At 37.6% G+C, this 14,651-nt stretch overlaps 1 protein-coding gene and 1 pseudogene across 2 annotated transcripts in view; both read left to right on the top strand.

Annotated features, from left to right (window-relative positions):
• Nucleotides 1–2,212, top strand: part of LOC150041790 (protein inturned-like) — a 31,870-nt pseudogene extending 29,658 nt beyond the window's left edge. The window contains exon 13 of the transcript XR_016533902.1: nucleotides 2,183–2,212. The product of XR_016533902.1 is annotated as a protein inturned-like (transcript). The remainder of the gene's footprint in view (nucleotides 1–2,182) is intronic.
• Nucleotides 2,213–2,506: 294 nt separating this feature from the next.
• Nucleotides 2,507–13,339, top strand: LOC150041789 (ADP/ATP translocase 4-like). Its single transcript, XM_090327198.1, has 6 exons — nucleotides 2,507–2,513; nucleotides 4,146–4,270; nucleotides 9,148–9,265; nucleotides 9,850–10,004; nucleotides 12,034–12,159; nucleotides 13,139–13,339. Exons 1-6 carry the CDS (start codon nucleotides 2,507–2,509, stop codon nucleotides 13,337–13,339), a joined length of 732 nt encoding a protein of 243 aa, XP_090183324.1.
• The last annotated feature ends 1,312 nt before the right edge of the window (nucleotides 13,340–14,651 follow it).

The following is a 14,651-nucleotide window of genomic DNA, read 5'->3' as shown; positions in this document are numbered from 1 at the left end:
GTGTTTATTCAAGTATGTACATTTGAGAAACTAATATCAAAAGAACTTTTAAAATTGTTCGTCATTTGACATGGTGGTGGTTTTAGTTATCATTTGAAAAAACAGATTTAGAGGGAGAAAAAAAGGGAAGTAATATATATTAGTAAGATAGAGCCAGTTCCTTGCCATTTAATGTATAAATATAGTCTAAGAAGATTTTGTACTTTTAGCCAGGCGTGGTGACTTATGCCTGTAATCCTAGCTACTTGGGAGGCTGAGAGCTGAGGATTGAAGTTCAAAGCCAGCCCAGGCACAAAAGACTGAGAAACTCTTATCTCCAATTGGCCATCAGAAAACTCAGAAATGGGACTGTGGCTCAAGGGGTAGGGCAGTAACCTTGAGCTGAAGACCTCATGGACCCCAGGTCCAGAGTTCAAGTCCCACAACCAGGAAAAAAAAAGATTTTGTAGTTGTAAGAAAAACAAAACTTGAACTGGGCACTGGTGGCTCATGCCTATAATCCTAGCAACTCAGGAGGTTAAGATCTGAGGATTGGGGTTCAAAGCCAGCCAGTGCAGGAAAGTCATGAGACTTGTATCGCGAATAAAATACTCAGAAAAAAGCCAGAAGTAGTGTCCTGTGGCTGAAGTGGTAGAGCGCAAGCTTTGAGCACAGACAGGCTCAGGGACAGAGCCCAGGCCCTGAATCCAAGCCTCAAAACTAGCAAAAAATACAATAAAACTAATAGAGAAACTGAATTTACCTGTAAGTTCAGCAATTCAGCAATGTTGATTGTATCCCTACTAAGGTTGAAAGGCTGTGCTATACAAAAATAACAATGAGTAAGACATAGATCATGATTTTGAGGCATTTTAGACTATTGGAGGAAAAAATAAGCATAAGCATACATTCAAATTTCCTAATGACTAATAACTCTAATAGGAAGCTCTCAGGGACTACCCTCCTGTCATCCAAAATAGGGCCTTTTGATTCTTGTTAGCAAAGGGTAAGTCAAGAGGTAAAGCTAGGGCCTGGAGTCTGGCTTACTGGTATAGTGTGCTTGTCTAGTATGCACGAAGACCCAGGTTTGATTCCTCAGTGCCATATACATAGAAAAAAAGCTGAAAGTGGTGCTGTGGCTCAAGTGGTAGTCTTGAGAAAGCCCAAGGACAGTGCTCAGGCCCTGAGTTCAAGGCCCAGGACTGGCAAAAATAAATAAATAAAGAGGTAAAACTAGCATACAGAATGTTTAAAGGAGCTGCCTGTAATCCCAGCTACTCAGGAGGCTGAGACCTAAGGATCAAGGTTCAAAGCCAGCCCGGGCACAAAATAACCTGAGACTTATCTCTAATTAACCTTTAGAAAACAGGGAAGTGGGGCTTGGCTCAAAGGTAGGGTGGTAGCCATGAGCTGAATTGCTCTGGGACAATGCCTAGGCCCAGGGGTAGGGCAGTAGCCTTGAGCTAAAGAGCTCATGAACAGTGCCCACGCTGAGTTCAAGCCCCATGACCCACCTTAAAAAATGTTTAAAAGAAGCATCACAGGCAGGGAGTTTGGCCTAGTGGTAGAGTGCTTGCCTAGCATGCACAAAGGCCCGGGTTCAATTCCTCAGTACCATATACATAGAAAAAGCCAGAAATGATGCTGTGGCTCAAGTGGCAGAGTGCTAGCCTTGAGGGAAAAGCCCAAGGACAGTGTTCAGGCTCTGCGTGCAAACCCCAGGACTGGCAAAAAAAAAAAAAAAAGCAAAAAAAAAAGCATCACAAAATAGATATAAACTGAAATTCTTTTAAAACTATGATCACTAAAAAGAAGTCTTCTTTTCCAAATCCACTTCATTTGGGAAACTTGAAAAAGGACCTTTCAGGAAAAGAATTGGAAAAGTATAATACAATGAAGTAAGGAACCTTCTGATACTGAGAGTTTTTTTGGCTTGATTTTTTTTTCTTGGTGCCAGCCCTGGGGCTTGAACCAAGGCATGGGTCCTGAGATTATTTTTTTCCATGCTAGCATTCTACTGCTTCATCTCTGGCTTTTTGGGGAGCTAACTGGAGATACCAGTTTCATAGACTTTCCTGCCTAGCTTGGCTTTGAACATTGAGCTTCAGATCACAGCCACCTGACTAGCTAGGATTACAGGCATGAGTCACTGGCATCCGCTCTCTAATACTTTCACTTAAACTTACTGTCTTTACAATTTCAGAGCACATTGTGTTTACTCAAGTATAATTAAGATAGATACATGTCCTGGGGTTAAACTCAGGGCAACACTCCTCGCCCTTTTGTGTTTTTTTTTTTATTGAACAGTTAAGCCAAAGAGTATTCAGATATGATTCTTGTAACTTTAGTTGTGTTTTGTTGTTATTGTCTCTGAACTTTTTTGCTTAGAATTAGCAGTCTGCCACTTGAGCCACAGTTTCACTTCCAATGTTTTGGTAGTTAATTGGAGATAAGAGTTTCAAAGACTGTCCTGACTAAATTGGTTTTGAATAAAAATCCTCAGATCTAAACTTCCTGATTAGATAAGATGACTGGTATGAGCAACTGATACCCCGTTTGAATTAATTTTATATATTATTCTGATTGCTGCTTTCATTCTTGTACAAGATGCAATGGTTATAAGCAAAATTTTAAGATGTTTTCTATTATATATAAGTATTTTTAAAAATCAATGTAATATGGATTATGCTATGGAATCAGTAATTCACAACATGTTGTCACCTAGAAGCATTTTGGAAACTTGTAGGGACTTACTTAGTACAGAGGTATATAATACTAAACTACAGCCGGGAGTGGGGCCTAGTAGTAGAGTGCTTGCCTAGCATGCACAAGGACCCAAGTTCCATTCCTCAGTACCACATACATAGAAAAAAGCTGGAAGTGGTTCTGTGGCTCAGGTGGCAGAACTCTAGCCTTGAGAAAGTCCAAGGATAGTGCTCAGGCTCTGAGTTCAAGCCCCAGGACTGGCAAAAAAAAATCCTAAACTGCAGTGATACAAAGTGTAAGGATCAGGAATTCTACGCATCCTGTACAGGTTACACTTACACAGTATTATCTCCCACTGGAAAAGCTTGTTTATTATTATCTAAGCCTAGCAAGTAACTCAGATTTACTTCTGAACTATCTGGGCATACAAAGCTTTACAAATTGATTACTTTCTGTTGAACCTTTATTTCTAAAGGACTGACATGGATTGGTTTTTTTTCCAAGTTTTTACTAGAAGTATCCTATTTAGACTATCACAAACTATTTGATGATTTTCCATCTAATAAAAACAACCAGGATTCCTGAATATCTAACTTACGTAGTCTAGGGAAGCTCTAGATTATAATTATAAGTATGAATTTCATAGTTACATCGTTGTTCATCATGAATTATGAGAGTTGGTCAGTCATAGGAAAGTGAGATGAGAAAACCATTGATATCCAAGGTTTCTTTGGGGGACAGAAGTATGGCCTGTGGCAGAATACTTGACTTAGCATGCACAAAACCCTGGGTTTGATTCCTCAGTACCACATATACTGGAAAAGCTGGAAGTGGTGCTGTGGCTTAAGTGATAAAGTGCTAGTCTTCAGAAAGGAAATTTTAAAAAAAGGTTTCTTTCATGTTAATGTAGTAATTTCAGATCTCAGCCTCCTGGGTAGGAGGAGTTCAGGCATGAGCCACTGGTACCCAGATGAAGATGAAGTAAAGATTGCTAGCCTTTGAGAAATGCCTAGTGAGCTCTGCTTTTCTATTACTAAAAAATGCTGTTCGGGCTGTAAGTTTGGCCTTAGTGGTAGAGTGCTTGCCTAGCATGCATGAAGACCCAGGTTTGATTCCTCAGTACCACATACATAGAAAAAGTTAGAAATGGTGCTGTGGCTCAAGTGGCAGAGCGCTAGCCTTGAGGATAAAGCCCAAGGACAGTACTTGGGCCCTGAGTTCAAGCCCCAGGACTAGCAAAAAAAAAAAGAATGCTGTTCAACTGATAATGCTTTCCATAGATTTTTAGTTATCCAAAGCCCTTTATTTGAAATTAACAAAATTGAAAGAGGCTATATGGTTAGAAAATTTTTTTTATGGGAAGAATATGCTTCTAAAATTCAAAGTCAAAATTTTGAAACCAGATACTCTTTAATAATAATGTATTACAGGTTTATATACTTACATGTTTACCTGTGTAGGTTTCTTCAGTTACTGGCGTGGCAATTTGGCAAATGTTTTCAGGTATTTTCCAAAACAAGCTCTAAATATTGCTTTCAAGGACAAATACAAACAACTTTTCATGTCGGGAGTTAAAGAAAAACAGGTATCTATATTTCACTTTCTCTAATAATTTGTAAGAAAGTGTTGCATTTAGCTGGGCGCAGTGGCTCATACCTGTAATCCTACCTACTCTGGAGGCTGGAGATCTGAGGATCTTGGTTCAAAGCCAGCCCAAGCACTAAAGGTTGCAAGACTCTGATCTCCAATTAATCTCTAGAGAAGGGGAAGTGGGGCTGTGGCTCCAGGGGTAGGGCCATAGCCTTGAGCTGGAGAGCTCAGGGACAGTGCCCAGTCCCAGAATTCAAGCCCCATAGACCCTCCTCCATATCTCCCCCCAAGAAAACAAAAATCATTGCATTTGTCTTGTGTTATTTTATTTGTGGAGAAGTGTTTTAATGATGGAAATAATAAAATAAGGGGGGCTGAGAATGTGACTTAGTGATAGGGTGCTTGCCTAGCATGCATGAGCCCTGGGTTGGATTTCTCGGCACCACATAAACAGAAAAAAACTGGAAGTAGTGTGGTAGCTGAGGTGCTAGAGTGCTAGCCTTGAGCAAAAGAAACTCAGAAACAGTGCCCAGGCTCTGAGTTCAAGTCTCAGGAATGGCAAAAAAAAAAGTAGTGAGTGTTAGACTTGAGAGAAAAAGCTCAGAGTGCCCAGTTTCTCCCTGAGTTTAAAACCTACTACCAAAAAGATATAAACATATGATAGATAGATAGATAGATAGATAGATAGATAGATAGATAGATAGATAGATAGATAGATAGATAGATGGATGGAATTCTGTTAGCTTTAAAAGTTTCATTGAAGCCCGGATAGGTGGCTCATGCCTGTAATCCTATAATCCTAGCTCTCAGGAGGCTGAAATCTGAGGATCAAGGTTCAAAGTCAGCCCTGGCACAAAAGGACCAGTTAACCTCAAGAAAATAGGAAGTGGGGCTTGGCTCAAGTGTAGGGCAGGAGTCTTGAACTGAAGATCTCAGGGATAATACTCAAGCCCAGGGGTTGGGTGATGGCCTTGAGCTGAAGAGCTCAAACAGCTCCGAGGGTAAGTTTATGCCCATGACCCACCAAAAAAAATTTTCCTTAAATTTCTTATATCTTTAAAAATAGAGAAATCTTTTTGTTGGTAAGTGTAATTTTCAGCTTATAATTATTGATTTTTCTTAAGCATGAAACCTAATCAAGAAATACATATTTCCTATCACTAAGGTAATTTATTTCCTAAAAAATGAAATTATTTCTTCTTTGTGAATCAGTATGTGTTTAGCTGCTATTAAAATGTGTGGGAAGACCAAATCATCAGTAGGAAAATGATACATTTAAGGTGGAAGATTCTGTTTTTTTTTAATTGAAAACACTTTTTATTTTGCAAGCTGCATAAATTACATATTATTTGTCCTGATTTTCTGTTTGTATATGTCCAATACACTATAATTACCTACATTATTTCCAAGGTATTTCTCTCTCCCTGACAAAATCTCCTTTCCCTCCCTCTATTAATCCTTTCTGTCTTCTTGCTCCTCATTCCTACCTCAACTATGCTATTGGAGCAGGTACTTGAAAAGCAACTACTGAGTTGAGTGCTGGTGGCTCATGCTCTAATCCTAGCTACTTGGAAGACTGAGATCTGTGGATTGTGGTCAGCAAAGGCAGAAAATACTGAGATTCTTACTAACTAGATCTAGGACTGGGAGTTTGGCCTAGTGGTAGAGTGCTGCTTAGCATGGACCCAGGTTTGATTCCTTGGTACCACATACATAGAAAAAGCTGGACGTGCTGTTGTGGCTCAAGTGATAGAACTCTAGCCTTGAAAAATTCCAAGTATAGTGTTCAGGCCTTGAGTTCAAGCTCCAGGACTGGCAAAAAAAAGCTAAATCTAAAGGTGTGGCTCAAATTGTAGAGCACCAGTCTCAAGCAAAAAAAGCCAACCAAGAGTGTAAGGCCTTTTGTTCAAGCCCCAGTATTAGAACTCACACATAGGGGTATCAATGTATAAGAAGTAATGCTCCTACTATCTGGCAAATATAACTGTAACCCCTCTATACATTAATATAAAAAATAAAGAATTCACACATAAAAATAAATTAAAACTGTGCAACATTTGTTTCCTTTAATTTTATTTTCTTAAATTTATTTAATTTATTTTTTGGTCAGTCATTGGTACATGAACTCTGGGCCAGGCCCCCATCCCTGAGCTCAAGTCTAGCACTGTACCACTTGCACCACAGCACCACTTGTGATTTTCTGGTGGTTAATTGGAGATGAGAGTCTCATACACTTTTGTGCCAGGGTTGGCTTTGAACTGCAATCCTCAGCTCTCATCCTCTTGAGTAGCTAGGATTACAGGCATGAACCACTGGCGTCTGGCTTGCTTTAATTTCCTTTTGTACTCATTTCTTTTTTCATACATTTATTTCATTTAAAATATTTATCAAATGCTTTTCACTGCCTTTTATGTTGCAGGCCCCAAAGGCAACAAAGAAAATTCTCTGGAGTTAGAATTCGATTTGGATTAGGGTTCTGGCACTGTTTGTTTAGTTCTGTTTGTTTTTCAGAATCACTTCTCTAATTTCGCTAGTTTCCTCATCTGAAAATTAGATATAATGATATCAACTGCAAACTTTTTCTAGCCAGTCCTGGGGCTTGAACTCAGGGCCTAGGCAATGTTCCTGAGCTCTCTCTACTTGAAGCTGGCACTTTACCACTAAGACACACACCACGTCCGGTTTTTTCTGTGTATGTGGTACATACACAGGGCTTTGTGCATGCTAGGTAAGCACATTACCACTAGGCCATGCTTTGGGCCTCTACTACATACTTTTATTGTGAGGTTTATATGAGTTTATATTTGAGGTGCTAAGCATAATATTTTGAAAAAATTAATGAACAAGCCATTTGAGACTGGTCAATTAAAAATTTTTGTAAAGCATGAGAGCTTCTAAGATACCATCAGACATACACATATATCATATATGAATTGTTGTAGTAGAAAGAGGATAAACAGGAAGAGAGCCTTGTTTTTTTTTGCCAGTCACGGGGCTGTAACTCAGGGCCTGAAAACTATCCTTGGGCTTTCTCAAAGCTAGAGCTCTACCACTTAAGCCACAGCACCACTTGCAGCTTTTTCTATGTATGTGGTACCAAGGAATTGAACCCAGATCTTTGTGCATGCTAGGCAAGTACTCTACCACCAGGCCAAACTCCAGAACCTTGAAGAGGGCCTTTTTTTTTCTTTTTGCCAGTCCTGAGCTTGAGCTCAGGGCCTGAGCTCTGTCCTTGGACTTTATCAAGGCTAGAGCTCTTCCACTTGAGCCTCAGCACCACTTCCAGCTTTTTTCTATGTATATGGTACCGAGGAGTTGAACCCAGGTCTTTGTGCATGCTAGGCAAGCACTCTACCACTAGGCCAAACTCCCGGCCCCAAGAGAGCCTTTTTATTGAAGAAAATGATCTTAAAATTTGTCAAATCTTAGGAGTAACATGGACATCCACATTTAGAAAGCTTTAAAGACCCCAAGCAAGATCAATTTACAAAATAATACTCAGAGCCACATTATAATTACATTAAGTCAAACCCAAACACTCTTGAAAGCATCCAGAAAGAAGAAAGTCATGTATAAGAGCCCTTATAAACCTATGAATGGGATTGGGATAAGACCTAAGTTTGCCTCACAAACATGAGGCCCTGAGTTTAAACCCCAGAAATGCAAAGTGTTTTTTTTAAACTTATATGAATAGAATTCTCAGTAAAACTATCATTAATCTACTGTTATCTGTTCTATCACACACACACACACACACACACACACACACACACACACACACACACACACACACACACACACACACACACACACCAGGCACTGGTGGCTCATGCCTGTAATCTTAGCTACTGAAGAGGCTGAGATCTGAGATTTGCTATTTTAAACCTAGCCTGACAGGGCAGGGGGAAATTCCATACAATTCTTACTTCCAATTAAATGAAAAAGGGGATTAAATGAAATTAAAGGACTCTAGCATCATAAAAGCATGCAGGTGCAAATGTCATTGGAAAAGGAAAACACAAATTGAGAATATTCTAATAATGTAAAGATTATATATACATTATTTTTTTCAGTATTGGGGATTGAACACAGTAGCTAGACAAGCAAGGTCTACCACTTGAGTCATGCCCCTGGCCCTAGTTTGTTTTTCATTTATGGTCTCACACTTTTACCTGGACAGCCTCTGATTACAATCTTTTAATTCTAGTGTATCAGCATCTAAACTGCATCTTACCTGAGGAGATAGAGTTGGGCTAGGTAGAAAGAAGAGTAATATAATGGTGACACTGATCAAAAGGCATTGAATGCGTAAAGTGGCATGTTGGATTGTACAACTGTTGAGAGATGATGATTTAATAAAAAAAACTAAGCAAACTATCTTCCAGTGTTACAGGCATTACCTAACATGTGTGAGGCCTTGTATACCATTCCCAACATTACAAAAAAGATTACACAGGTCTGAGGATATGTAGGAAAATATTTTAGGTAATATGGTATGCAGAATTTCAGACTTTTGTTTTATAAAAGCAGCTTGTAGCCACACTATGGTGTCTCTTGCCTGTAATCCTAGCTTCTCAGAAGGCTGAAATCTGAAGATCAAAGTTCAAAGCAAGCTTGGGCAGGAAAGTCCATGAGATTCTTACCTCCAATTAAACACTAAAAAGCCAGAAGTGGATCTGTGGCTCAAGTAATAAAGTGCTAACCTTAAGTAAAAATGCTTAAGGATAACTCCCAAGCCTTGAGTTCAAGCACCAGGATTGGCATACACACATAAAACAAATGCCTTGTAAATCTAGTTTTATTTTGTGAAATAAGGAGTTTATAGATATTTTTAACTAATTCTGTAACTAAAGTCTATTTATTATGTTTCAGTTCTGGAGGTGGTTTTTGGCAAATCTGGCTTCTGGTGGAGCTGCTGGGGCAACATCCTTATATGTAGTATATTCACTGGATTTTGCTCGAACCCGGTTAGGTGTTGATTTTGGAAAAGGTATGAGATTTTTATAAGTATTCTTTCTGTTATGTATTATGGAAGTATGCTGTATCATTATTGTTGCTGGATATAGTCTAAAAGTTTTATTCCCAACAAGTTTAGAGTTACAGGGTCAAACTATGTGACTTTTCAAAAAATGTTTCCTTATAAAAGACAGGAATTAGATCATTACAATGAAAGGCTAGACACAAAGACTGCATATAACTTGGTTTCTTTTTTTTTCTCTGAGATCTCATCCTGTATCTTAATCTTGTCTCTAATATGGTTACACTTAATTGGTTTGTACAGGTGATTCCCTTTTCTTTTTCCCAGGTTTTTTTTTCCTAGTAACTTCTGCCAACTTTAGCGGAATGTCTCATTTCAGATTGCTTGAATTAGATTTTTATGATAAACTAATAACTTCAGTTCATTTTTGTAAACTTCTACAAGAAATCTGGATTATACTTTTAAAAAATCGGAGATTCTTGTTTGTATCTTCATGTTAAATTTTAAGTTGGCAGTTTCAGTATTTGGTTCACTTTGATTAAAATGTATATTTAATATATAGTATTACTAATAGTTTCAAATGCTTTTATTTTTAGGTCCTGAAGAGAGACAGTTCAAAGGCCTAGGTGACTGTATTATTGAAGTAGTAAAATCAGATGGAATTATTGGCTTATACCAAGGATTTGGTGTTTCAGTTCAGGGCATTATTGTGTATCGAGCCTCTTACTTTGGAGCTTATGACACAGTTAAGGTAAATTGAGGACTCTAACTTCTATATATTAGATGAGTGATTTATTTCTTTTTATTGTTCTAATTGTAATATATTCAGCATATATGATCCTTTTTATCTTTTTTTTTTGCTGGTACTGGGGCTTGAAGTAAAGGAGAGGGATCTCTCCCTCAACCTCTTTGTGCTCAAGGCTAGCGCTTTAATACTTGAGCCACCGTGTCATTTCTGGCTTTTTCTGAGTAGTTTATTGAAGAGAAGAATCTCATGGACTTTTTGGCAGGGCTGGCTTTAAACCTCAGTCCTCAGATATCAGCCTCCTGAGTATCTAGGATTCTAGGCATGAGCAACTGGCGCTTGGCCTTTATGATCCTTTCATATAAATTTTTCAATGATAAAATAAAAGAGAGGGTATTCTATTTACTCATGCCTAATTGCCATACCTGATTGAATTTTAAATATAGTGTGGATCTTTATATATAAAATATATATCAAAGTATCAGGCCTCTGTGATATTTTCACTGTTTGTACATCATGTTGCTAGTGGAAATTATAACTAATTAAGCCTATATACTACTTAAAATCTTTCCATAAAGACATCTAACATTTCATATTTTACTTTAACATTATGACATAGATGTTTATTACTTTTTTTGTGCCAGTCCTGGGGCTTGAACTTAGGGCCTAAATACTGTCCTTGGACTTTCTCAAAGCTAGACCTTTACCTCTTTAGCCACAGCACCATTTCTGGCTTTTTCTATATATGTGGTACCAAGGAATTGAACCCCGGGTCTTCATGCATGCTAGGCAAGCACTCTACCACTAGGCCAAACTCCCAGCCCAGTTTATTACTTTTTTACATGGAAATTATCAATTTACTATTATAGTCATGGGAAATGTGGAAGGTTTAGTTAATTAATTAAATGCTACTGTAACTTGGTTATCTACTGGATAGCGTTAGATTCTGTGTTTTGTTCTCTAGATTGTCTTGTTTTTTGCCTATTTATTTCAGATTTTAATAACACTTCCTTTAAGGAAAAGAAAGATCATGTTAATGGCTACTGTTTTGAACTACTAGTTTTAGAAATCTTATACTGTTTAAGTTCTGGAATAGCTTAAAAGTTCTATTTGGAGGACAGGTAGCCTGGGAATGGTTAAGTAATTTACTTAAAAAATAACAAGCAAGCCAGGTGCCAGTGGCACACACTTGTAATCCTAGCTAACTCAGGACACTGAGATCTGAGGATCACAGTTCATAGCCAGCTTGGGCACAAAAGTCTGTGAGACTCTTACCTCGAGTTAATCACCAGAAAACTGGAAGTGGCACTGTGGCTCAAGTGGTAGAATGCTAGCCTTGAGGTGAGGAGCTCAGGGACAACACCCAGGCCCATAGTTCATGCCCCAAGACCAACAAAAACAAGCAACAAGCAATAACCCTTTGTCTAAAGCACTGCAGCAAAATCCTTCCAAAGGGAAATAATGAAATTAATATTAGCATTACTTAGTATAATGTCGTTGAGTGCCATTTTTATTGTTGTCTAGAGAGATTAGTTTTAGCTTTTAGAGAAATAAATTGATAGAAGAATGTCTCTAGTACATGTACCTAATCACAGAAAATTTTATGTATACTCTTCCTCTGCTTTTCTCTGTTATCTCTGATAGTAGTTGTAAAATGTACAAATGTTTTTCATTAGATTAGAGATTTAAAGCTAATCATCAAATACCATCCGTTGATGAAAATAGCACTCATTCTTTAAATTTTTTTTTCTACTCCATAAAACTGAGTCATGGGAGATTTGCTTTGGTTACTGGCTGTTACATTCCCAGTTTTAGGTGCCATTAGTAACAAATCCCTTGTAAGATCAACTATGCTCATTTTTATAAATATACCTTGAAATTTAGTCATTCTTTTTGCATCTGCTGCTATTAAATCCAACTCAATGTATTGTATTTTACATATAATTATACCTCATACATTTATAAAAGTTCTTTTGACTTAAGAAGTTCAGATATTGGAGAAACTTAGTTACTTGATACATTTTTTCTTTTCTAGGGTTTGTTACCAAAACCAAAGGAAACCCTATTTCTTGTCCCCTTTATCATTGCTCAAATTGTGATTACATGTTCTGGAATACTGTCTTATCCCTTTGACACAGTTAGAAGACGTATGATAATGCAGGTATTTTATATTTAACTTGCAAACTTAGTTGAATAGTCTAGTACTAATGTACATTTGTAGTTTACTGAAATTTCAGAGATCTCTTCACTGAAAGATAAATAAAAATAAATAAATAATGTACAATTAAATTTTTATATAAGTGTTATATTCTTTTGCATCCTAAAATGGTATCAGCCAGCTGAGCTACTTATCTGGCATCAGAATAGAAATGTTTTCTGTTTCAGAAGCATACATTGCTTGGAGGGTAGAGGTGGATGGTAGAGATTGTGTAAATTATGTCTATCTTAAACTGGAATATTAAATTGAGTAGAATAAGTCCATTATCAAGCCATTGACAAAATTATTACTTATAGTTTATTTTGATAAAAGCAAACATATCTGAATACTTACTATAGGATACATTTTGGTAACATTTTGCCAGTCCTGGGGCTTGAACTCAGGGCCTGAGCACTGTCCTTGGGCTTTCTCAAGGCTAGTGCTATACTATTTGAGCCACAGCACCACTTCTGGCTTTTCTATGCATGTGGTACTAAGGAATCTAACCCAGGTCTTTGTGCATGCTAGGCAACCACTCTACCACTAGTCAAAACCCCTGGCCCTATTTTTTTTTGTCAGTCGTGGGGCTTGAACTCTGGGCCTGGTCACTGTCGCTGAGCTCTTCAGCTCAAGGCTAGTACTCTACCACTTGAGCCACAGTACCACTTTTGGTTTTCTAGTGATTACTTGGAGATAAGAATCTTACAGACCTTCGTGTCTGGGCTGGCTTTGAACCTCGATCCTCAGATCTCAGCCTCCTGAGTAGCAAGATTACAGGAGTGAGCTATTAGCACCCAGCAAAAGCTATGAATGTTTCTAATCACTAGGTAAGATATGTCTACTAACTCAGCATAGTGTTACTTTTATCTATCCTTAGTGCTGATAGAAAGCAGTCTTAAAAGATATCAGGATAATACAGAAGTTTTTTTCTTTCTTTATACAGAGTGGTGAGTCTGAACAGCAATATAAAGGAATCTTAGACTGCTTTATGAAAATATACCAGCATGAGGGAATTGGTGCATTTTTCCGTGGTGCCTTCTCCAACATCCTTCGTGGTACAGGGGGTGCTTTAGTGTTGGTGTTATATGATAAATTTAAAGAATTCCTTAATATTGATATTGGAAGTAGTTCATCAGGAATCTGAAAAATGCATTAGTTATTAAGCATACAAAGTACAGCTATGTGATAGTGTATTTTGATAGTGTATTATTACTATCAATATTTCTTACAGTATATTAATTCTGTAATAAAGCATAAGTCTTTCAAGGATTTAAATATTAATAATTAGAAAAATGTGAATTTCCCTTCCATTGCACTCATTTTCAGTGAGAAATTTTACTTTTATGTAGAATATGTTGTTTCTGTTAATTTAAAATTCTTACATGTATGATCAAAAGTAAATTACATAATGCTGAAAGAAGCAACAGTCTCCTTTATTTATTTATTTATTTATTTATTTATTTATTTAGACAGTCCTGGGCTTAAGCTCAGAGCCTGAGCACTGTCCTTGGATTTTCTCAAGGCTAGAATTCTACCACTTGAGCCTCAGCACCACTTCAGGCTTTTTTCTATGTATGTGGTACTGAGAAATTGAACCTGGGTCTTTGTGCATGCTAGGCAAGCACCCTACCACTAGTCCAAATTCTTGGCCCCAACAGTCTCCTTTTTAAGGCTATTTATTTAATGTATGTTCTCATCTTTTAAAAATCACATGGTAGAACCAAGTGGGATGGCTCACATATGTAATCCTAGAGCTTAGGTAACTGAGATCAGAGGATGGAGGTTCAAAGCCATCCTGAGTATAAAAGTCCCTGAGACTTAACTTCAATTAGCCACCAGAAAACCAGAGGTGGTGCTGTGGCTCAAGTGGTAGAGCGCTAGCCTTAAGCTGAAGAGCTCAGGGATCTCACCCAGGCCCATAGTTCAAGCCTCTCGACAGAGAGAGGAGGCGGGGAGGGGGCAAGATATATATATATATATATATATATATATATATATATATATATATACACATACATACATATACATATACATATACATATACATATACATATACATATACATATATATATTTGGAAGGTGATATTTGGACACATCATTTCAAGAAGTTCCTTCTCCATACTTATTTTGCCAGTTTAGATATCTATTGACTTGTTCCTCAATGTGTATTTTAGGCAAGATGAATGAAGAGTAGATGTTTCTTTAAAATGCTGAGAATACTATTTAGTTACAATGCCACAACTGCCTACTTTTTGCCTCTTGAACCACAGCTCCATTGTTGTGTGTTGGTGGTTACTTAGAGAAAAGAGTGTTACTTTCCTTCTGGGGCTGGCTTCAAACTGCAATCCTCAAATCCCAGCCTCCTGAATAGCTAGAATTTATAGTTACTGGTACACAGCTGTGAGTACAGTTTTTATCAGAGTTGCTTTTGTTCAATTTTTAATTTTTTTATTGCA

The sequence above is a fragment of the Megascapheus bottae genome, chromosome X (assembly GCF_031878675.1).
Source record: "Megascapheus bottae isolate mThoBot1 chromosome X, mThoBot2.hap1, whole genome shotgun sequence".
In the NCBI taxonomy this organism is placed as follows: Eukaryota; Metazoa; Chordata; class Mammalia; order Rodentia; family Geomyidae; genus Megascapheus; species Megascapheus bottae.
Note: the sequence above shows the minus strand (reverse complement) of the source record. Positions and strands in the feature narration are given on the sequence as shown.